The sequence below is a fragment of the Protomyctophum parallelum genome, assembly GCF_964188405.1.
Source record: "Protomyctophum parallelum genome assembly, chromosome: 7".
NCBI classification, from domain to species: Eukaryota; Metazoa; Chordata; class Actinopteri; order Myctophiformes; family Myctophidae; genus Protomyctophum; species Protomyctophum parallelum.
The window spans coordinates 19520560-19544046 of NC_139705.1; the positions used below are offsets into that span (position 1 = coordinate 19520560).

General features: G+C 41.1%; 1 protein-coding gene across 1 annotated transcript; it reads left to right on the forward strand.

Annotated features, from left to right (window-relative positions):
• On the forward strand, window positions 1-23487 carry kcnc4 (potassium voltage-gated channel, Shaw-related subfamily, member 4). Its single transcript, XM_083769461.1, has 4 exons — window positions 1-1292; window positions 16591-17527; window positions 18870-19064; window positions 21832-23487. The coding sequence occupies exons 1-4, from the start codon at window positions 663-665 to the stop codon at window positions 21897-21899; spliced, it is 1830 nt and encodes a 609-aa protein (XP_083625587.1). The 5' UTR covers window positions 1-662; the 3' UTR covers window positions 21900-23487.

Consider the following 23487-nt stretch of genomic DNA (forward strand, 5'->3'; position numbering starts at 1 on the left):
TTTCATGACAGTATCGCGCATTTCATTATCTTTGGATCATCTCACAGCTCGTATTTCTTCTTCGCCTTGTTGGAATGAAATAAAAGTTATAATTAGCTTAATACGCTATAATTTCTATCCAACTGGATTTTGACACTGCACAAGAAATTGTAGCAGACTTGGAAGGATTAAATGTGAGGGGTGTATTTTCTTCTAGTTCCGTTTTTGTTTTTGCCTCAAGTAAGACCGTAAGACGAGCAATGCGACCAAACTATACTGAGTTCGCCAAACTGCAATATCCACATAATAGCCTATATAGCCCACTAAACTGACTAAAGCAATCGATTTTAGTAATAGCCTATACGTTTTAAATATATAGCATGTTTGTTGTTCTTGATAGTTAGCTGTACCCAAAGGCTTTATTTACTCTATGTTGTTGCCAAACACCTGTTCTGTCTGGCGGAGTTGTATTGTAGCAGAACAGGTGGTTTTATTCTAGGCCAATTTTCTCACTGAAGTGGTTGAGGAGTCTCCGAAGCATTATTTGGATAAATGAGCCTCACCGGTGACTACCAGGACTGGGCTCTGCAATTACGGCGCACACCCCGTTTCTTTTCTGATACTGGACCGGCGAACAGCAGTCAACAACCCAGAGAATAGACCCGAGAGGTCTCTGAATCTAAATGATAAGCTCGGTGTGTGTTTCGTCGTACCGAGGGCGCAAGTCAGGCAACAAACCTGCATCAAAATCATGTATGAAGGAGGATATCTCCCGGGGGGAGGATTCGGACAAAATCATCATAAATGTCGGTGGCACCCGACACGAAACCTACAAGAGCACCCTCAGAACCTTGCCGGGCACCCGCCTGGCATGGCTGGCCGACCCGGAGACGCAGCAGCTCAACTCAGACACAGACTCCGCTGCGCCCGCAGCAGCAACAGGTGCCAACGAGCACTTTTTCGACAGACATCCCGGTATTTTTGCTTACGTGTTGAACTATTACAGAACTGGCAAGCTCCACTGCCCCGCTGACGTGTGCGGACCCCTTTTTGAGGAGGAGTTGGCATTTTGGGGAATAGATGAGACTGATGTGGAGCCATGTTGCTGGATGACCTACAGACAGCACAGAGACGCAGAGGAGGCCCTTGACATCTTCGAACCCCCGGATCCAGACGACACGGACGACGACAAAGAGGTGCCCAGGCGGTTCGGCATCGAGGACTGCCCAGACAGGTCGAGAGGCTGCTGCGAAGTTTGGCAACCAAAGATATGGGCCCTGTTTGAGGACCCATACTCATCCAGGGCAGCGAGGGTAAGTTCAAGTCAGTCATATGGTGGTTCTAAAACGTTTACATGTTTACATGTCAATTAAGAATAACCCCCAAAGTAATAAGTATTAATGGCCTCAGGGCTATACATATAATTAAATAAAAATGTAAAAATGCATTTTCAAATAGCCGATGGATGTATACACACACCCCCTTTGAATGCTATATGCACTGAATGGCACATTTATCACGTTTGGTATAGGCTACTCAGGATTAAAGTGGTTGAACTGATTTTGATGCTATATTAGGCCTAACACATTTTGCTGGGGATCCCCGGCCTATAAGAACCCCTGGGGGTCCCTGCACCCCACTTTGAGAACCATGACTGACTTAGTTCATAATCTGCTGGAGTTCCCAGTAGTTCCTCGAGGTGACATTGCAAAAACAAAGAAGAAAAAAAAACGTTTAAGCCGTAAAAAAAGACCCCATTTGATACTATGTGATCTCTGGTAGCTATCCCAATCTAACTGCAAAATCCTCAGTGTTCATTTAATTATGAGAGTGTACAAATTGAACGTCCTGTAAGAGTCCACTTCGTTCCATTTTTACTTTCTTGTAGTGACAGACCCATTACCCATATGTGTTATGTCCCTTTGGTTCGTAACTATTAAACCATCCCCTGAGTAGGATGTTAGTGTGCAATGATGCCGTTATGTTAATGTTTTGGCTATTTTGGCCCAATGTTTCCAGTCGCGTTCTCTTTACACTCACTGAAAAAAGATAGCAGCCTGAACCCTTGCCTTTGACACTGTTAAATATGTATTGTCCAAATCAGGAAAGACATTTATACTCAGTTATATTGTAGCCATATATTTTAGGTTTTACAAACAGACATTTATGTAAGAAAAGAACAAATTTCGACAAATTCCATGGATTCATACATATTCAAATGTAAACAAAACTGTTTGCATTGCATTTGGATAAACAGAGTAAAAACTGGATGGAGCGGTTTTTGTAACCATCTTGCGAGATGCTCTTTCACACACATTTAACTGTGTGAGTAATTACAATCTTAAAGTTGACCTTGAGCAGCTCTATGCTGTAGAGTAGACTACTACAGTATAGACTAGAGCTGCTACAGTGTGTAGAGTGTCATTCAAGGGTGCCTTGATGGTGGATGGAATGAACCTCATTCACTTTTATAGCCGAACAGATGCATGCCACAGTTTTGGGTCCCATGTCTATCCTGATATTGGAGAGTCTTACAGATTACCAATGTTTTGACCAATCTTATCGAAAAGAGCAACATTGAGATTTTATGTATGTGTATTTGAGAACAAAAAAATATAAATCTCCAAGCACATAACGTATCGCAGCATGACATGCTGTGAGCTTTTAGATGTTATTTTCTAAAAAACATTAAAAGGCTAAAAAACTGGATACTTCGGCTGCATAAATGCCAATACTGATCAAAAATGTAAAATAATGTCTGACTGATATATCAGCCAAACCAATACATCGGTCTGGCTATATTCACTTTACTTAGAATTGTCAGAATCAGTTCAACTTCACCTCCCATTTATCTTGAAATGAACACCTTCCGTACACCACCAATTTATAACTTGATCACTCCCCAAACACTATTTAACTTCCAAAATGCTGTACGACATACAGTACAGTACAGATATTTTTCGATTGATGTGATGGTTAATAATGCGAGCTAATCACCATTCTAAATGTAGCCCTCTCATGTTTCTGTCATGGTAAAGCATGGCTTATTACTTTCCCCACTGTACTGGATGCACAAGGATACTTAACCTGTATTGAAGGCAGTGCATTCTCCTTTTGTATTATCATTTTTTTTTAAATGTACTGGTGAAGGACCATGCAGAGTGTTTCAAGAGAGATTGATATGCTGTAGGCCCAGGGTTTGGATTTGATATACTTCCGAACAGTGAAACTAGTAAATAGATAGCTGACAGTTTAATAATACTATTTACAAGTCTGGCTTATTAAGAACAATTTAAACAAAATGTTTCTTTGTGGTCTTTGGTTTATGACTGTTGTCCTATTGGGTTTCTCTTCTTCTCAGGGGATATATCAGACAGCTGTGGGCAATTCTGAAGGTTTGCACTATGGCTGTGCAACAAAAGCAGCAGCAGAGAGCTTATTGAAGCAAATGTGAATGAAGGTATCTAGTGTCATTCAACCAGTAGTTGTCAGGTAAATGGCAGAGCAGAGCTGCATTGTGATCAAGTGCATTCATTATAGAACAAAATTAGAACGTCATTGAATTCAGACAAAGTGAAGCAGATACTCATTATAACCGCTTCCAGTATTTGTCCGTTAATGGATTAAAAATTTCAGACATTATCCCAAGTTATTTATTTAGTTTCATTTATTGTCCACGTGTGGAAATTTGTCTTCGGTCTCAAACAGTAAAAAACAAACGGTTACAACCGTTTTACAAAAGCAACACTTACACAATTATTTTCTCATGGCAAAAAAAAGCAGGACAACAGTGGCAAATACATTGGAAAAACAGCAAATCTAGCGAGACATGGTATCATTTAGTGCCTTAATGGCATTTGGTATGAAGGAATTTAAAAAAATGTTACGGTTAGCTTTTGGTACTTTGTACCGTCTACCAGAGGGAAGTAGTTGGAACTCCCTGCAGAGTGGATGAGAGGGGTCGTTTGCTATCTTGACAGCTTTTTTACGAAGTACCTCCTTGTAGATAGATACAGCCTAATTGTTTCTATCTCTTCCCAATGATTTTTGAGGCTAGGTTCGTTATTCGCTGCAGCTTGTTTCTTCCTTTTACATTTAGATTGCCATACCACATTGCCATGTTAAAAGTCTAGATTCCCTCTATCAGGTTTTTATAGACTGTTTCCATGATATGTTTGCTCACTCTAAAGCACCAGTTCTGAAGAGATGACACATGTACTCTGTATGCTTCCTCCCCCGCTGTGTCCCCCTTCTTCAGTAAGGCAACCAGGGCCATATCATCCACATATTTGAACAAATGAAACATATCTAACTGGAATTCATTTGTATATAAGGAGAAAAGTAAGGGGGATAAGATAGTCCCCTGTGGAGCACTGGTGTTAAGCACAGTGATGTCGGACAGAGTATTATTTACACGGACCTGTTGAGGACAGTCAGAGAGGAAGTCTCTGACAAGATGGATAATACCTCCATTTACCCCTATGTCAATGAGTCTCTGCAGAAGGGTGTGTATCTGCATGCTGTTGAAAGCAGAGGTAAAATCAATAAAAAGGACCCTGGCAAAGTGGGAAGGGACTTGGAGATGCTTTGACAGGGTGTTAAAAACGCTGATAGTTGCATCATCAGTTCCTCTCTGACTTTTATAAGCAAATTGGAGATGATCTAAGCTGTTAGAAACCATCGCTGTGATTTGTCTGCTTATAACTCTTTCAAAACATTTTCCCAAAATGGAAGTAAGAGCAATGGGCCTGACGTCTTTTAGTTCAGTGGCTTCTTGGGGAGAGGCACAATACAAGACATTTTCCATAACATTGTACATTGGACATTGTTAGAGAGTCAAGCAAATACTGGATCAACACAATACCTTTAAAGGACAACTTTAGTTTTTTTCAACCAAGGTTCATGTTTTAGGTTGTTATTAGAGAAAGTAAAAGATGAGTGTTATTTTTTTTTCATTTGCTGCTTTCTTTCGTTTTAGGGATTTTAGCTGTATTTGACAGGGGGGCGGGGGCATTCGAGCATGGGGCTAAATATGTATTTTATTACAACATTTTATAGCGATTTATTTTTTAATTATTTACTATAGTCCTAATAAACCCCAGGAAATTTCATCTGGCCACAAAAGATCACGAGTTCTACTGAATGTGTCAAACTGACATATTGAGCCTATGACACACAGTGTGGCTTCCCCCCAGTAGGCTACCTTCACATTCTGTAGATCCTGTGATTTTTTTGTGGCCAGATGTAATTTCCTGGGGTTTATTAGGACTATAGTAAATAAAATAAATAAATCGCCATAATATTTTGTAAAATAATACATATTTAGCCCCATGCTCGAATGCCCCCGCCCCCCCTATCAAAAACAGCTAAAATCCCTAAAATGAAAGAAAGCAGCAAATGAAAAAAAAATAACACTCATCTTTCTCTAATAACAACCTAAAACATAAACCTTGGTAGAAAAAAACTAAAGTTGTCCTTTAAATTCATGAACATTTTCTTTCAACACTCGACCTCTAAGCCTAAGGCCATCAGGCCCAGGGGTCGAGTTGGGCTTAATACAGGAAAGGCTAGCTACAATTTCATTTTCACTGAGTGTGATAGGGACATACTCCGGAATGGACATACACACACTATCACGCTCAGCACTGAAGTCATTCTTATCAAAACGGCTGAAAAAGATATTTAGATCATTAGCAAAAGATGGAGAGGGGTGCAACAGGGTGGTACGCTTTTGCTTAGTTTCCCTGCCCATCATCACATTTAAACCTTCCCATGCTTTCTTGGCATTCCCTGAAAAGTATTGGTACTCAACTTTATCTTTGTAATCTATTTTAGCTTGTCTCAGTTTAGCAAGTTTTTTCACACAAATGCAACCCTTCAGATCACTAGACATCCATAAGTTATTAGGGAATATTTTGACAGATTTAGTTCGCATGATTTTACTTTCATTAAACTAGGTAGGATGTAAACGTGTCAACATGTCAATGCGTTCTGTATGGCTCTCTCACTGGATGGCAGTCATACTATGAGACCCATTTGTACTAATAGTTACTGTAAATCTTCTCGCTAATATTTATATCATAGTCCAACTTAACGTATCTAGCATATTTGAAAAGACTATTTTTCTATATCATGTACTGTACACATGTGTTTCTAATCTAACGGCATGTCAAGTGCATTTTTAGTCAAGCCATAGTTCTGATGCACCTGATGCCACATACAGTATATATATTTACATGGGGCAAAATATATTTGCTAATATTTAGTTTATATACACATGTCTAGCATATTTGAAATACAGCATATATTTTGTGTGTGTAAGTCTCCAATGCGCATTTAATCCATATCTCATTCATGTACTGTACGTATATGTGTGCTTGATATGCAGTATGTATTCTAAAGGCACGCATTTTCAGGGACTCACATTACCTCAGAAAGCCTCTGCACCGATTCCAGGAAATATGATTCTTAAAAGCCAAGGGAAAGTTAATCTGTCCATCATTTGCACTACATCCGCTTGTGTATGGCATGTAGTGTAGTATAAAGATCAGAGTTAGTATGTAATGCCTTTATGCTGGAGCCGGCATGTCTCAAGCCATAGTTCAAGATCCTCAGCAAATACTGTGTAACTACATAAGTATCTAGTATATAATTTAAATCAAGAGATTACTGAAAATATTTCATGATGCATTAGAGAGAACCCAGGGCATCATGACAAATCTAAAACATAATTTCATACTTGGCAGATAGAGCTACTGTATGTAACTTTCTTAATGAATAAAATCTAATCTTGTCCAAAAGGAATGCACTGTTCAATCTGTATGGTATTGGTATACTGTATGGTATTTTAATACAATATAACTTAAACAATTGGGGTGGTTGTATTTTGTCTCCCTGCTCTTCTAGTGAGACATTTACGGAGATCGGTCATGTCTCACCTAGACACAGGTTCTGACACTAATTTTGACCATGGCCAAGATTCAATTGATCGCCTGAGCAAGCAGGTAGGCTCTATGGTAAAAAAGTAAAACGTCAGCACTTGCACAGGAAAACAGGTTCAAGAACCAGGTAGAAGAGGAAAGTTAGCTTTAAGCTCTGCAAACAAAACCTTCTATAAACTTGGCCAGTGCAACATGCTACTAAACAAGAGTAGCTGTAATTAATCACTGTTGGGAGAGGATCTCAGCAGTGAGTGATGGTACTCTCATGCCAAGACACAGTGGGAAAAGAGAAAAGCTCATTTTCTCCTAGGCAGATCAAAGAGTCATTTAGCACAGGTAACTGAAATAAAATGTGATGTTTGCCATTTCAGCAAATTGCATTAAGAATATGCTGAAATGCTTTCAATTAGATTTAGATTCTGGTACAAAGATCTTTATTCTATTAATTTATTTGGCCTTTATTTAACCAGGAGAGAAAACCCATTTAGATACATTTGTTTTTCAAGGGAGACCTGGCCAAGGCAGGCAGCAGCCTAAAACAAACAGATTCAGATAAACAAAAACATTACACAGATACATGTCCAAAATGGGCCCGTAATCAAAGCAATGACGCTCAAAACACTGCCTTAATTTCTTCCATTCTGGATTTAAAAGCATCTTAGCAGGATTCATTAAAAGAAAAAAATCACACCAACAGAGCAGCACTATCTCTCTCTCCGTTTCTGGCACAGCGCCCCTACTGGTACTAATAGTCATATACTGATGCTCAGATACACATAGGCCGGTGGGTTACACGGACATTGCTGGCACCACTCAAAAACATGTATTCCAGTCAGAGGGGGGCAGGATACGTGAACACCCATTTTCCAGTCTCTATAGAGGGTATGGGGAAAAATGTGGAACAGAAAAGGGACAGAGTTATTTTTATATAGGCATCTGTCTGTATTTTTTAATTTATTATCCGTTTTGTCTGTTTCGCCTATTCGAGACCCTGCTGTGAGGACAGGTGTCCTATTTGAGTCCTGTTTAGAGCCCTGAGAGCCTCTGTCTTGCAGTATGGAACCATATGAGAAGTACAGTACAGCCTACATATAGAAACCACGTATCCAATTTGGTCATTCAAAACAAGTACAAAAATAACAAGGGAAATGTGTTTGTGAGACATTGTTCAGACCACATGCTGGTCGGCTGGCTGTCTCTAGGAGTTCCGAGTACAGTTTGGGGGCGGTCGAGTTATTTTTTCTCATTATGGAGACAGTACAGACTACAGAGCTGCTACTCTGTTCTGAATGTAATTTAAGATGACGTCCGGACATGTACTCGTATAAAAAGTAGTAAACGGTACACTCATCCCATGTTCTGAATTAAGAATCTCAACAAGACAGTGGTGTCTAAAAACCTTATTGTCAGGAAAGAGATAGAGAGAATACAGTGAAATCAGCTGGGTCTGCACCAGTGGGATGTTATGGCCACTGTAGCCTCAGAACATTTTTATATCAAGAAGGCGCAGAAGGCCAAACTGAGTGGCCACGGTGGCCTTCATGGACTCCAGCTGAGACTGTAATTGGCTGAGACTCAACTCACCAAAAATACATCACAATAAAAGGTATCGCAAAAAAGCCACTGCAGTTAGACTTTAAGTGATTAAAGCCGGGAAAAGACAACACAACAGATAATCATCACAATACGATATCAATATCATCGAGGTATTTGGTAAAGAAATTAGATTTTGTTTATTTCCCAGTCCTAGGAAAAGGGTGTATAGGGAAAAAGTATTATCAGAATATGATGATAAACAGCTGGAGTAGATGACTATTGGAGTCCCCAGCTGCTACAGACTGCTGCCCAGCCTGCAGCCCGTGTAAGTTCCATGCCATGCTGCCTTTTACTCTTGTTTTACCAGCTGAGCCCTGGCATCTGTCCCCTCTGGGGGCTCTAATCTATTGACAATCTGGCACCTACTTTGGCATGTTGTCCTTTTGGCACCTAAAATGTGGCATATCCTCGACTTATTATGAGTTGAAATCTACAGTATATCATTGTTCTTTGCAGTTGAAATTGAACATTTGAGCATTGAGCACCTGTCCCTAGTAGCGGGTAAATAAAACATTTGGGCAGGTGGAGTTTGCTTTCAGGTTGAAACCAGTTTGAGAAGGCACGCAATCCTCTACAAACACAACACGAGATGTCTGTCTAAACACCTGTACGTGGCCAGAGTGCTCTGTCTTCTGGTCTATGGAATGTAAAATAAGAACACAGTTTACCTATAATGTGCCGTTTTGTAGGTATTTGGTATACAAATTGAGGTATGATTTTTGTCACATTCTAGCCCCAGAAAGTAAAAATATAATATTATAATATAATAATAATATTGTTAAATTGAACAGAAATCTTAAAATGAACTACAGTATCATTTTAATGCACGGTTAACTTTTCGGGCAAGTGGGCATGACCTGTGGACAAGTAGTACTGCCCGACGGGCAAGTGCCTCCTTAGTGTCAACCCCTAGACATTTCAATATAGCACAAATGACACGTTTTGGTTTCAGTTATTGGATAATCTACTGATCTCATATTTCATTATCATTCCTTCCTTTATGTATAACAGTAAGGGGCTTGACAGTCACAGAAATGAGTGTTAGAGAGCTGAATGTTCCAATATTGGAAATTTGTGATAGTGTTTGACGTATCTGATACTACTGCAAGTCTCTGTGCAAGTGTTTTGATCCTTGAAGGTCTGAGGAAGGGCTGCGGCCCGAAACCTTACCATTCAGTAAAGATATTTTGGGAGCATTAATTGGTGTGCAGATTTTTTCATTTCTTCAGTTTGACTTTATTTTGATCCAGCACCCAGCCTATAGGTATTGATGTGCGTGTCCTTTTTGACTGTTTATTCAGCCTCCCCTACTACTTGATCCACAAGTTTCGCACGGATTGTCAGTGAGACACAGCAAAACACAGATCCTCGCATGCAAAGACGGACTCCAAGCAACAACCTTTCTTCCATAAGTGTCTGTGAACGAAGATTGTGTGCAGATATTCATCATCTCTGTTTAGTTCTGGGATAAACCGTTTGGTGTTTGAATAAACCAAAGCTTCACAGGGCCTGTTTGGCTCACCTTTAGAGAGAACAACAGAGCTTGTGGTGTCAACCTTTTATTGGGTGCCACTAGACAAACTGTCATACTGGAGTTTAAGAGAGTACTGAAGTCCTGACGTCACTCGTTCATCCTCTGGGTCACGGAAGGTTTTCTCTATGGAGAATAACAATGGGTCATCTTAAAATCGTCTCATACAATATCTGTGGTCCAAAAAAACATCTCAGCGATATTGTCAGGAAGGTACGTGGCTCTGTATACTATCGTTTAGGAAAGTCACTCACTTGATACAGTCTGTTTCTGGTGACAAATTGTACTAATTCGGCAGCGGTAGCATTTTCTCGCCGTCAGTTGATTCTTCATATCCATAGCAGTCAAACCTCCGGCATAATTTGTTTATTAGGAACACAGTTCTTATTTGACGCGATATAAAATAAAATAAAAGTCTATGGGAATTCAGAATGTACTCTGGTAGTAGGATGTGTAAATGACATCAGACTCCGGTGCTCTATACAGTAGCTTTGATGCTGTCCGGGCCAAAGTCTAGAAGACAGTCATATTCAGGGGTGAGGGAAGAGAAATCCAATTGTCTGCCAGGAACAAATTACCTAGTTAAGTGCATAGCTAATAGTAATGATGACAAACTTTATGATCTGTCGATGTCACTGCTTTGAACAAGGGTCATCCGATGTTCCCAGGGTTCTATTTTCCCAGGGTCCTTTATCCCTCGGCATACCTATTCCTTAATGCGTGACTCGTTTTGTGAGCAACAATGAATTAGATCTGTAGAATAATAATAATAATTGTGTTGTGGTTTCTTGGTGTCAAATAAAACTGACGTGAGTAGAGAAATTCTTCACAATATAGAACAAGAATGAAGTCATTCATTGTGAATCTATCAGTCGGAAGCAGAGACATTTCACAACCCAGGAGGACTAAGTGGAATATGCTCCTAATCATCATTATCATAATAAAATATGCTGCACTCATACATCTGTGCTTATTGCCAGCGTAAACAATTTCATGCTACAGTGAATAGCTTGATTAGGTGATGAGAAGACCAATGACTTGCACCAAGTTATCCCCTTTTTAAAGACAATTTCTGTTTCAATTATTAGATGATAGCACTATAGATAGAGAATAGATTATATAATTATGTACACACAGCACATTCCTCATTGTTAATTATTACAATTTACCACATCCTGAGTTGCATTTTAAATCGGGTCATCATCATAAATATGTTGTCAACATACTAAATGGTTTAGCTTCATATTTTTCAGCAGAGCAACAACCTACAGCAGGGGTGTTCAACGATTTTCAGCAGAAGGGCCTGCTTCATCTCTGAGAAAGAGATGAAGCAGGGACCCCCACTACATCTTGTATAAAATGCTTTTTCATAGAATTCATCATAGATAGCTTCATAGACTTGTTTGACAGCACTATCATCAGTGTTGTGTTGGATTCATGTTTATATTTTCAGACATTAACCACCTGAACAGACCTTTTTGACCTTTCACTCAGTACTTGTCCCTCTCCGTCATCCAACAATAGCCGTTTTGAGCTTGTAGATCTGATATTTTTCTCCTCAGAAAAGGGATGCTAGGGTTCAAGTGGTTAAAAAATATACAAATCCTATTAAGACACACACACACCCCCTGTAGTATCTCTGAGGACCCCCAAGTGGTCCCCGGACACTCTGTTGAAGATCCCTGACCTACAGAATAGTGCACTTTGCAGAAAGGCTGCTCTGAGTCTAGCCTACTGGCTGGCATATTGACTGAGCATATCATAGGGACGGCTTATTGACCTTTACCATTGATGTTGCATTAACTGACAGGCCAAGTCTCACTTAACGTTTTGACTCCTGTCAGATAGGATCAAAAAATGCTTAATGATGCAACTGGTGTTACACCCCATTTGAGAAAAAAACAAACCATCCCTATTCAGGAGTGAAAATTAGGCCAATATAGCCAGAGAGAGACAAACAACACGCAGTGGTGCATGTTTATAGATCCCCAAAGACAAGTAGTATATAGCGTTTAAGTGATTAAAATATCAAGTTTGCTTGACCAAGTTCACCAGTAGACTAGTTATTGCTCATTTCATGACACAGACTCCTTTCTTTGGCAGCATTGCTTCATGTACTTCTGCTGGGCTGGGCGGTGAAAAAACAGAAGCAACAGAAGCAATGGGTAAATCCACAAGTCCACATGGATGAAAGAGGACTCTTGAGAAGCAGTGCCATTTTTGATTGACTGACTTAGGAATTTGCTGTGATGAGATGCTGGGAGATGGGATTGAAATGGCTGCCTTTGCTCTGCTCTGAAAGAAGGACCACGTCTCAAAATACTCGTTTGTCTGGACTGCCTTCACTATTTGGCACCGGCTGTACATCAGTGGCATTTGTCTGGATAGCTCTTGGGTTGGAAATTATGGGTGAGGAGGACACAATGAAATATATTGAGTGTGTCTTTTTGCATGTGTGCACGGGCATGTGTGCATGTTGTGCACAACGATCGCATTGTATGTTTGAGTGTGTGTTAAAGGGACACCAAAAACATATATGTTAATGACGTTTAGAATATTTAGAATACTTTCCTGGGGGTCTTTATGTGTGTAATATGTGTTTTAAGATATTTTAGATTTTACCAGTGAGCCCAGTGTCTGATGTCATCGACACTGGGCTCACTTCCTTCCTGGACTACAATTCCCATAATGCTTTGGTGCACTGCTCCTCCTCATGAATTGGGGGAGGGATGTCTTACTGAGACAACATGTAGTCCAAGGAAGCTCTTAGAAGGAAGTGAAGTGGTCACGTGACTGGGCTGCGCCATGACACTTTCATGGACACTTTCACGGGAGCCAAACTACACCCGGAAGTTCGGCAGAATGCACTGGAGCCAATGAGAGCTCAGTGACCAGCTCATGAACAAACATTATTTATGAATGACTGAGTCACGTGACCACTTCACTTCCTTCTAAGAGCTTCCTTGATGTAGTCCAGGAAGTAAGTGAGCCCAGTGTCGATGACATCAGAGACACTGGGCTCCCTGCTAAAATCTAAAATATCTAAAACCACATATTTTTTGTTCTAAATCTTCTAAACATCATTAACATATATTTCCCTTTAAGGGAGTGTTGCACATTGTTGAAGTACAATGGCATACCTCTCAAAAGCCTCAACCTCCCACAATTCTTTTCTTTCTTTCTTTTTTAAGGAAAATGAAAGTTCTTCTTGTATCCTGATCCATGCCTGTGTCGGTCTCATGTAGTCAGACCGACCCTCAAGTCTTAATAACATGTCTCGTTAGATATCTAATTGTCTTGCTACTGCGAGATTATGTGTATGATTGCAACTGTTGAGACGGGGAAAGGGTGATTATTGACTTGCAGTTGCATTTCCTGCCTAGTGCTCACTGCTCTGCTGATAAAAGACAAGATCTAGTTTGTTTTTAACCATAAAATGGGAAAGCATGAACAAATCAAAATGCCTTTTACTGTACATGGTTAGGACTTCAGCTTCATCTACGGAGACAATAATGTTCTCACTGTGCTGACCAGCTCACAGTGGCTTGCCTACAGTAGTAACTGAAATACTCACACACACACAACACAATATCCTTTTGAGTGGTGCAACCACTCCAAGGAACAGCAATGTCCGTGTTCACCTATGTGTTGTTCACCTATGTGTCCATGTGACGTTAATGAGCACCAGTATGACTATTAGTACCAGTAGGGGCGCTGTTGTGCCAGAAACAGAGAGAGAGAGAGTGCTGCACTGTTGCCTGCTAATAAGAGAGAGAGGGGGGGGACGGTGAGTTGCACCACTCAGTTCACACAGGTGTGATTTTATATATATATATATATATATATATATCGATTTCCCTTTTAGCGAGCACCCCTGTCCATAAAATACCCATTTTGGTGGACATAAAAGCAGTTATCTAATTTTGACCATTACATAGAATGTGACCTTGACATTTGACCATTTGTTCCCACCAAGTTTCAGAAAAATGTCACTCAATTTTGACCTTGACCTTTTGCACCGAACATTTTTACATAAATATGACGCAGCATTCTTATAATTCTCCTATGAACATGATACAACCATCTGCTTTCAAGTCATTTTGTTCACAGCCAGACTGGCAAGACAGGCAGACAGACAAGTAATTGTGTCCATGTCTAGTGACATAATGACATTTGCCACACAGTGAGCCTTTCTGCTACGATGTAATCCAGGGTAACAGTGTCCATGCAACAAGGGAAACTATGTAGTTCCTCTTGGGAAAGGACCATCCATCGCCACTCCGGGGATTTCTGTGGTCCTCTTGGGACAGGGCCAGTGCTGCTAGGCTTGTCCCAAGGCGGATTCCTTGTTTTCACAGTAGCCTTGTGGGCTGGTACACTGGGTGGGTGGGGGAACATTATAGCTGAAAACCAGCTCCATTAGACTTGGAGAATATTTTTAAGGGAGCTTGCTGCACATGCAATCCATTAGGTCACAATATTTACAGATATGACAGATATTTGAATATTCACGAATAGTATACAGTATGTGCCATAAAATCTGCCCTCCCTGAAAGACTTGGCGGGAGCCATCACTGATGCAGTACTATGAGCACATTGTAGTCATGGACTGCACACAGTTACATGACCAGCACATTGGCCATTACTTTATCACTGCATCCAATTACACACAGCAACATGTTGGACATTTTATACTTAATCGTAGACCCAAACACTATACTGCTGAGTGATTTGTGGGAGGCCTGACAGAATACAATGACTGATAAGTGGTACTGGTACAGTACATATTTATCCAGCTGGGAGATGAGTAGAGTTGGAGAGTCATTACAATATATATCCGGGCTATAAGTAAACACTAGTGATCATTTATTAGTTGGAACACAATGTGAACACAAACACAGAGCGACGTGGCCATTGTTCAGGATCAGGTGAATGCTATTAGTGGCCTTCATCTTTCAGGATGAAGAGGAAATAAAACGGCCAGGTGATTTCACTCAGTTGATATTAGTTTTACAATAATCAAACTAATCAATGTATTTGATTATAAAATAATTGATAATATTATGAAATAATTGCTCAATAATAATAGTCAGTCTGTGTCATCAATCTCTGAGTGTATCTTCATACGGCAGTGGTTTTCAACCAGTGGTCCGGGGACCACCAGTGGTCCTTGAGGGTGTTCTAGGTTGTCCCCAGCTAAATAATGGAGAGTTGGTAACCAAATGGACCCTTAAAAAGAAGTCTACACAATTGCCTGTTATCTCTCCTATGGTACCAACATCAATACAGCATGAAATTATTCTTTGGCCCGAGAGTCTTTGGTCTGAGAGGCTAAACCTCATCAAATGGTGGTCCATGACTCAAATGCCAAATAAATAATGGGCCTTGATATGAAAAGCGTTGAAAACCTGTGACAGCATCCGTCCCAGTGTGGTTGTCATGGGTACTTGCTCTCTGGTCGTCTTCTCTCCCATCCTCCCTCTTCCCCTACACATATGCCTGTGTTTGATTTATGAGGAGTTGAAGACCAAGACCAAAAAAGATGTACAAGCTTGAAAATAGTCTATTTTTAGGCGTGGTTAACACAATCAGCTGGGATTTCTTTCAAAATAGAAGCTTGGGGTGCCGGGAAGATATGGCCGGTGGCTGCTTTTACTCTGTAAGCTCCCCCGCTTCCGTTCCGGAAAAAAGCCGGGAGACATATTTTTGCTTGCTTACCTCGCTAAGATTCCGATAAAAGTCGCTGATGATCGCTCGCTTCATATTTTGAACGAGAGGCATGTTGAAGTCAGAAATGAAGAGCTTAGTATATCCATCTGATCAAAACCACTGAGAGCTCCCTAGATTAGGAGATATGAGGGATTCTTTCTGCAGCGGTAAACAGGGAAGTGAACGGGACCGCGGATAAGCGAAGAGCAAGGAGTAGGAGAAAGAGTAGGAGAAAAAAAGAATCCGAATATTTTTCTCTCGTTTTGAACGGGACCGCGGATAAGCGAAGAGCAAGGAGTAGGAGAAAGAGTAGGAGAAAAAAAGAATCCGAATATTTTTCTCTCGTTTGATATCAATGAAAATGCGCTAGGTCCTAGCAACGGTCTGAACCAGTTAATCACACACATTGATTGTGTCAATTAAGACAATTAAAAATTAAAAGTTACAGCCCTATTTAAGACAACGTTTTTACCTCTTATTATAAAATGATTGCATACCTTTAAAAGTCAGTGCCTTCTGCCGGTGTCGTGTGAATGCAACCCCCTGCTGTCTTGTTTGAATGGTAGAATGCCGGATGACTGAAACTAATGGAATCGCTTTTTGTCTCACAGCATGATTCAATCTGTGTGTGCTGTGCATAGCTATAATTGATTCGAAACTGGGCTATTTTCGCTGAGAATACTTGTCACTGCTTTCTTATAGATAAATTGTTTGCTAGGATGGAATCAAATGGATGTCTCATACTAATCTGTATTCTGTAATACTATTGATACTATCGGCTGTTCATCTTGATGCTTCAATTAGCTTTTTTCTTTTGTGATCCGTCTCCTTCAGGGAGTAGCCTTTGCCTCGCTCTTCTTCATTCTGGTGTCCATCACCACCTTCTGTCTGGAGACCCACGAGGCCTTCAATGACGTGCTCAACCGGACCGAGCTGGTCGTGGAGGGCAACGTCACCAGGGAGGTGGAGCAGTGGGAGGTGGTGACCAAGCCAGTCCTCACGCAGGTTGAAGGCATCTGCGTCGTCTGGTTCACGTTTGAATTCCTGGTGCGCATCGTCTGCTGCCCAGACAAGGTTGTCTTTGTCAAAAACATGCTAAACATCATCGACTTTGTGGCCATTCTGCCGTTCTACCTGGAAATGGGCCTGAGCGGCCTGTCGTCCAAAGCGGCCAACAACGTGCTGGGTTTCCTGCGCGTGGTCCGGTTCGTCCGGATCCTCCGGATCTTCAAGTTGACTCGACACTTTGTGGGGCTGCGCGTGCTGGGCCACACGCTGAGGGCCAGCGTCAACGAGTTCCTCCTGCTCATCATCTTCCTGGCCCTCGGCGTCCTCATCTTTGCCACCATGATCTACTACGCCGAGCGCATCGGGGCCGACCCCGACGACCCCACGGCCGCCATGCACACACACTTCAAGAACATCCCCATCAGCTTCTGGTGGGCAGTGGTCACCATGACGACCCTGGGCTACGGAGACATGTACCCTCAGACCTGGCTGGGCATGATGGTGGGGGCGCTGTGCGCGCTGGCCGGGGTGCTGACCATCGCCATGCCCGTCCCTGTTATAGTCAACAACTTTGGGATGTACTACTCCTTGGCCATGGCCAAGCAGAAGTTACCCAAGAAGAAGAAGAAGCACAACCCCAACCCAGATCCTCCCACTGACTCTGCGTCCTTTGCCAAGTCAGACACCAACTCTCCAAGGAACAGCACACAGAGTGACACTTGTCCACTGGCTACAGAAGAGAGCATCGGCAGAAACCGCTCAGGTTATATCATCTATTCTCAACCATTCTCAGTATATAATGTATACATTTGATTTGACATGATTCTTATACAATAAATGCTCAAAATCTCCAAGCATTCTTATGCATTAGAATCTGCTTATAACACTGCATATTTAGTTATAAGAACTAATATATTCATAATGCTTTCCAACAATAATTGTAAAACATTGTAAAGCATTCTTTAATGACTAATAAGGTCAAGTATAAATGCAACGTAATCGGCATAGCACCATTATAATTACAGGTATAAGCAAAAGTACTCATGCACATCAGAACACATTACCAAGCCTTATTTATATTAACTCATAACTTCATAATGTCTGTCTGTCTGTTTGTGTATTGGGCCAATCATTGGCGTGAAACTTGGCATGCACACGACACTCCCAGTAGGCCAAGAAAGAACCTTTTCAAAGCAGCCTCGTGGTGGCTTATAATTCTTGAACCATGGGTTGTACAATCAAAAAGAATATATATATATTTTGGGCCGGGCCGGCCAAGCGGTCCGGGCACCTAGGCTGGTAATCCAGCCTGACGGCGTGTCGCGGGTTCAAGTCCCGATCTCGACAACCGTTGCTGCGTGTCTTCCCCCATCTCTATCAATAAAGGCAAAAAATGTATGTGTGTGTGTGTGTGTGTGTGTGTGTGTGTGTGTATATATATATATATATATACACACACACACACACACACACACACTGTATAAAAAATATATTTTTTTTAATATATTCACCATTGACTCAATTATTCCGTTTTAGTTCAGCAACATTTCAATTGACAATTGAAATATTCTGTTTATGTATGGCTAACAGCTGTGCATGTATTGGCACCGCTATAGTCCTATTATTGGTCCTTTAAGTTTAAAAACAAGTTTTTTTAAAACATATATTAAAACATACATGACAAACCTGTACACACAGTGCTAGATGTGAGTTAATATCCCCAATAGCCCCTTTGACTGTTCCATTATTAAATGTAATATTTCAGCATAAAAGTATGTACTTCGGTGGCCTACTAGCAGTGTGCAAAAGACATTTGGCGCTGATGGGTCCAGCAGCTTGCGAGATTAGCTCTGTTCAGTGTGGACACACAGACAGAGACAATCCCTCTTCTAGAACAGCATCTTGTACCTCCTGAGGGGTTTAGTCGTAAAGCACACCATGATGTAATTACTGCATCCAAAGATCTAAAATCGCATTTCACTGGCATTGGAAGAATTGGGTTTTCGTGCAATATGCCTCTGTCTTTCCCTGGGCCGTGGTGGTGATGATGGTGGTCTCAGTAAAAGGCTTTGACATTTACACATGTGTTACTCTCCTCCTATCAGACTCCAAACAGAACGGGGACGCTAATGTGGCTCTTTCAGAGGAGGAGGTCTGCAGCCTGACGCAGCCACTGTCCCCCAGCGACAAATGGTCCCTGCGTTGTTCCAGAGGACGCGACAAGGCTAAGAAAGAGGCCACCTGCTTCCTGCTAACCTCTGGGGATTTCTCTTGTCCTGGAGAGCCCACCATACGCACTGGTAGGTTATATAAATATCAATACATAGATTGCACACTGGCAGGGTAAAATGGCATTACTATATACACAAGCGACTACTCAATGCCAAAAGATTGTTAGAGGCTGCTTATCAATAACTAGAGGGGAAAAAACAACCCACTTTTCTTGAAACGTTTATCAACTCTCCCACAGACCCCCAGGTGACTGGAGGACACCGTTTTAAGTCATGATTCATTGAACAGTTCAAAGGGAAATCAATTACAGAGCTTTGAAGAACGAATTACGTCATCTATCTGTCTGTGTGCTCTCAGGGACCAAGCTTTTGTTCTGTAATTTCTTCAAAGGGTATATTCCCAGGTAATGTGGTTCCATGAAACACTGAAAATGTAGAGTGTGTCACTTAAATGTGTTTACAAATAAATATGCTAATATATAATGCACACTAATATGCACACTCTCTACTACATACGACTATGAAGTTCATGCTAGGGTTCATTGCAGTGAACGTTACGAGACACACGTTGACAGGCTGTCACTCATAACCTCAGTCAGACATGTCCAATTTATTGCATTTGTTGCTGTGCATGTGAACTAGTGTTGACGCAGCTGGTGTGAATTAGAGTTTGGCGTAACAGTTCGGCAATGCTCCCACTAATTCATTTCAGTTTGTTGTCATCCTTCCATCACTCTCTGCCTGGATGGCCAGTTGGATATCTGATCTCAGCTCACCGAACTCCCCAAATGCCCCTTGAGAGAAGTGACTCTATATTTGGCAGTGATGGATTCAATTCTCACATCCTGAGAGCAATCTCACCCCTTTTAAAGAGCCTGACTCTTACCCACAGAACTACACATAACGATTTACTGTTTACCCAGCGTGTAACACATTCCCATGATGCAACTTCTTTGCTCATTATTACACCAGTGTCAAGAAAGAAAAAGGAAAAAAAAACATAAATGGGGCACTTAGTGAGTTCCTGGCGAGGGTATCACATTGTCACTTAAAAGCCTCGATGGTCCCATAATGTGTTGAGTGTGTATGTTAATGGCATGTCATCATACCCTGTTAAAAACTTGCAAAAAGAAGGGATATGAGTGTTGTGATTGGTGGTAATGGCTAGGGCCTGAGAAGACAGGTAATTCCCCTTGGCAGTCCAGAGACCGATTGACCCTGATGGCAATCAATACAGAGTAGCTGAATGGCTCTAAACTGACAGCACAGGGTTGCACAAGTGAAAGTAAACCGTGGATGCAAAATTAAGCAATAACAAAAGGATGTGATATATGCCACTCTGTCATAGAACTAGCAATGCAAAAATGATCCCACCTTCCATCTAGCACACACACTGTACACACGTGTGTAGCCAGATGCATGCATGCAGGCAGACATGCATAGTAGCATACAGTGTACCAACTGGAGAGCATCATTGCTGATTACTGTTCCACTCACACAACAACACAAATGAAGCATGGGATCAGCAGTGGCTAACAATTGTGGGCTTTATGTACGATACGAACAAATTACATGGTCAGTTTATGGCATTTCCAGGCCAGCTCTCTGCTGATCCCAGAGACAAAAGCACAGGAAATCTGAGCAACGCCAGATGACCTCAGAAGTAATCAGAGAGAGAGCGAGAGAGAGAGAGAGAGAGAGAGAGAGAGAGAGAGAGAGAGAGAGAGGCAGAGAGAGGCAGAGGGGAGGTGTAATTCAATCCTGAGCCTTGTGTCTGGTGAATATGTGGATAATGACATCCCAGTCTATTACAGGAGAATATCACACATACACAATGCATTTTCATGCACATTAACTGGGATTGGGTAGTGGCGAGGCATTATTGAATAACAATATTAAAGCGTTTAATTCCATCAAAATTCACTGCAAAATCTAAATAATTTGTTTCGAAAAATGGAAGTGGCTGTTCAAGGCATTGCACTCACAAATGTCTTGAATTGGGATCCCTGGAAATTGATTAGTTCGCCACACAATGGCTCTGCTCACTGGATTGTGCCCATAGGGATGGGTTGGGTTCAGGCCAATTCCAGGATGTAGGATATATGAGGAGGGAAATATGACAGGAGGGGGGAATGGGTAGATGCACACAGCATCTCTGAAAATGCTTAGATGTTTATCAGACTCTGGTGAAACCAAGCCGTTCCTCTGGTAGAAGCACACATATTGATGGCGGCGTTGAGATGCCAAATGTTGTGACAAGCTGCCTGTTAAATACTGCATAAAGCCACTAGTTATACTGTATGAATTATATTAGATACATAATACTGTACAATGCCTCCTTTATTTCTAAAGCAGGTTCTCCCTCCCAGGCTCCCACTGATGTAACAACTGCCTATTCACTACATTGAGTGTCTAATAAGGTGGCAAACCATTCACAAAACAGCAAATCTATGGAGATGCAGAGACTGTCTTATGAACACAGGGATGGGCCGCTACAGTACATTCCCAAAGGACTCCTTCAGATGATTGCCACTAATTGGCCTCCATTAGCAGCATGGTTGGTCACAGTTAAAGGCTTCTGCTCATCTCTGTGCAGTTATGATCTTCCATTCATTCTTCCAGAGGTTTGAAGCCATTCATAGTTTTTTGACACAGTGTCAGGGTAAATCCTGTCCTCATTTTGTAGAGCAGCGTCATAAAGCTGTCGAATGAAATTCGGGCCCCAGTGCTAACGAGGCTGAGAACCACCAAGCTGGTTAACACAGAGGACTTTTCCACGTATCATACAACACGGTTTGATCTGGTTTCTTCCGTTCTGTGTGTTTCCTCTCAACAGAGAGCTGCAAGGACCTCCTCACTGCCACAGGAAACTACCCTCAGCCAGAGGTCACCACTCTAACCTGAATGCGATTAGCTACAACAAACTAAACAGAATGTTGAACTGACTGAATGGTGAAACGACTGGCTTGGAGATGGAGCTCTGAACCACTCTAGTTGGAATGAATGAACTACAGACCAGGCCTTTGTTTATTCAGGAGAATACATAATGTGTCATAATAACACCCCAACAATGTGTTGTTGAATATCGTTCTGCTCAGCTGCCTCCTGATACATATACACACCTACAGCATATGTTTTAAAAACATTTAGCATGTTACTGCATGACACAGCATTTTATGATTATGTACTGTACCTTGAAAATGACTAACATCCATATGCTTATCATTTAGGGACATACATCACAACATTTTGTCAGGAGTTTTAATCACCTGGCAATATTTTTTAATTATGAGATATTGCTACAATATCATGCGCATTTGTGAACGAGGTTTTACTATGAACGCAAAATAAACAAACAAATAATTGTTAAAGTGTACACTACAGGATGGCAAAATGTAGTTCTTTTTGGAACTCTGAAAATGCTAACTTTGATGTCAGTAAAATTCACCTCTTTAACCATAAATGTTCTAAATGTTGACTAAAAATGCCAGTTATGTTATATGGCACTGTACCGTAAACACGTTACTGTGAACTAGATTAGAAACTTAAAGTTGTTATTCATTCAAAGATGTCTCCTAGTTAAACGGATCCACAAAATGGAATGCCCGATTAATGTGTGTTTTGATTAAAAACCAAACAGGTTGGCTTCTGCCTTCCATCATGTCAGAGGTATTCAACACAGACCACAGGGACAACAGACATTAATCAACAGACGGCATGTTATGAATGCCACCCAGGCAACACAATCATGTCTGTGGCCGTTTCTACAAGAGGGATGTTTTTGTCTTTCAACAACATAAGATCTATATACCATCGATGCATCATACCTGGTTGAGAAGGGTCCAAATGTAAGCTGTTATTACAGTAGATAATATGGTAGATTTTCGTTACCATCATTACATTAGTGAACATGTACTGTAGTAAGGATGCATTCTGTGTGGCATCGGTTCCAGTTTTGTGCCTAATGTTCAGTAATGGAGCTTATGTGTGCAGCTATGTACTTGTTTTGTTTGTTGAACAGTTTTGTCAGTTGTGTACAAGCCATTGTACAGTACATGATTCTGCAAAAGTACTGTGGTTTCTTTCACTGGTGAATTAATACGTATAATCCTCATGGTCTGCCATAGTTGCCTTATGTTCTGATAAACCAAGGGAAAATCAATTATCTCTATTAGACTTCAGCCCCATTTTTAATGCTGACAAAAGTCTTTAAAAGGAAAGCACAGTTGTATGTAGCAAAATAAAATATATTCAATGATTGACAAGAAAACCAGAGACATTCTGGAATATATTTATAATCAATCAATGGTGGAATGGTAAATTGTTCACTATTGTTTATTTTGGACAAAGGGGGAGGAGGCTGTGGGCCATAACCAGATCTCCTGGTTATGGGTCAAGTGATTGTATTAGAGGTCTTGGATTGAATCCCTGTCTAGCTGTCAGATGTTGTTTATCCGGTGCAAAGCACTGGATATCTTGTACCATGTAACGT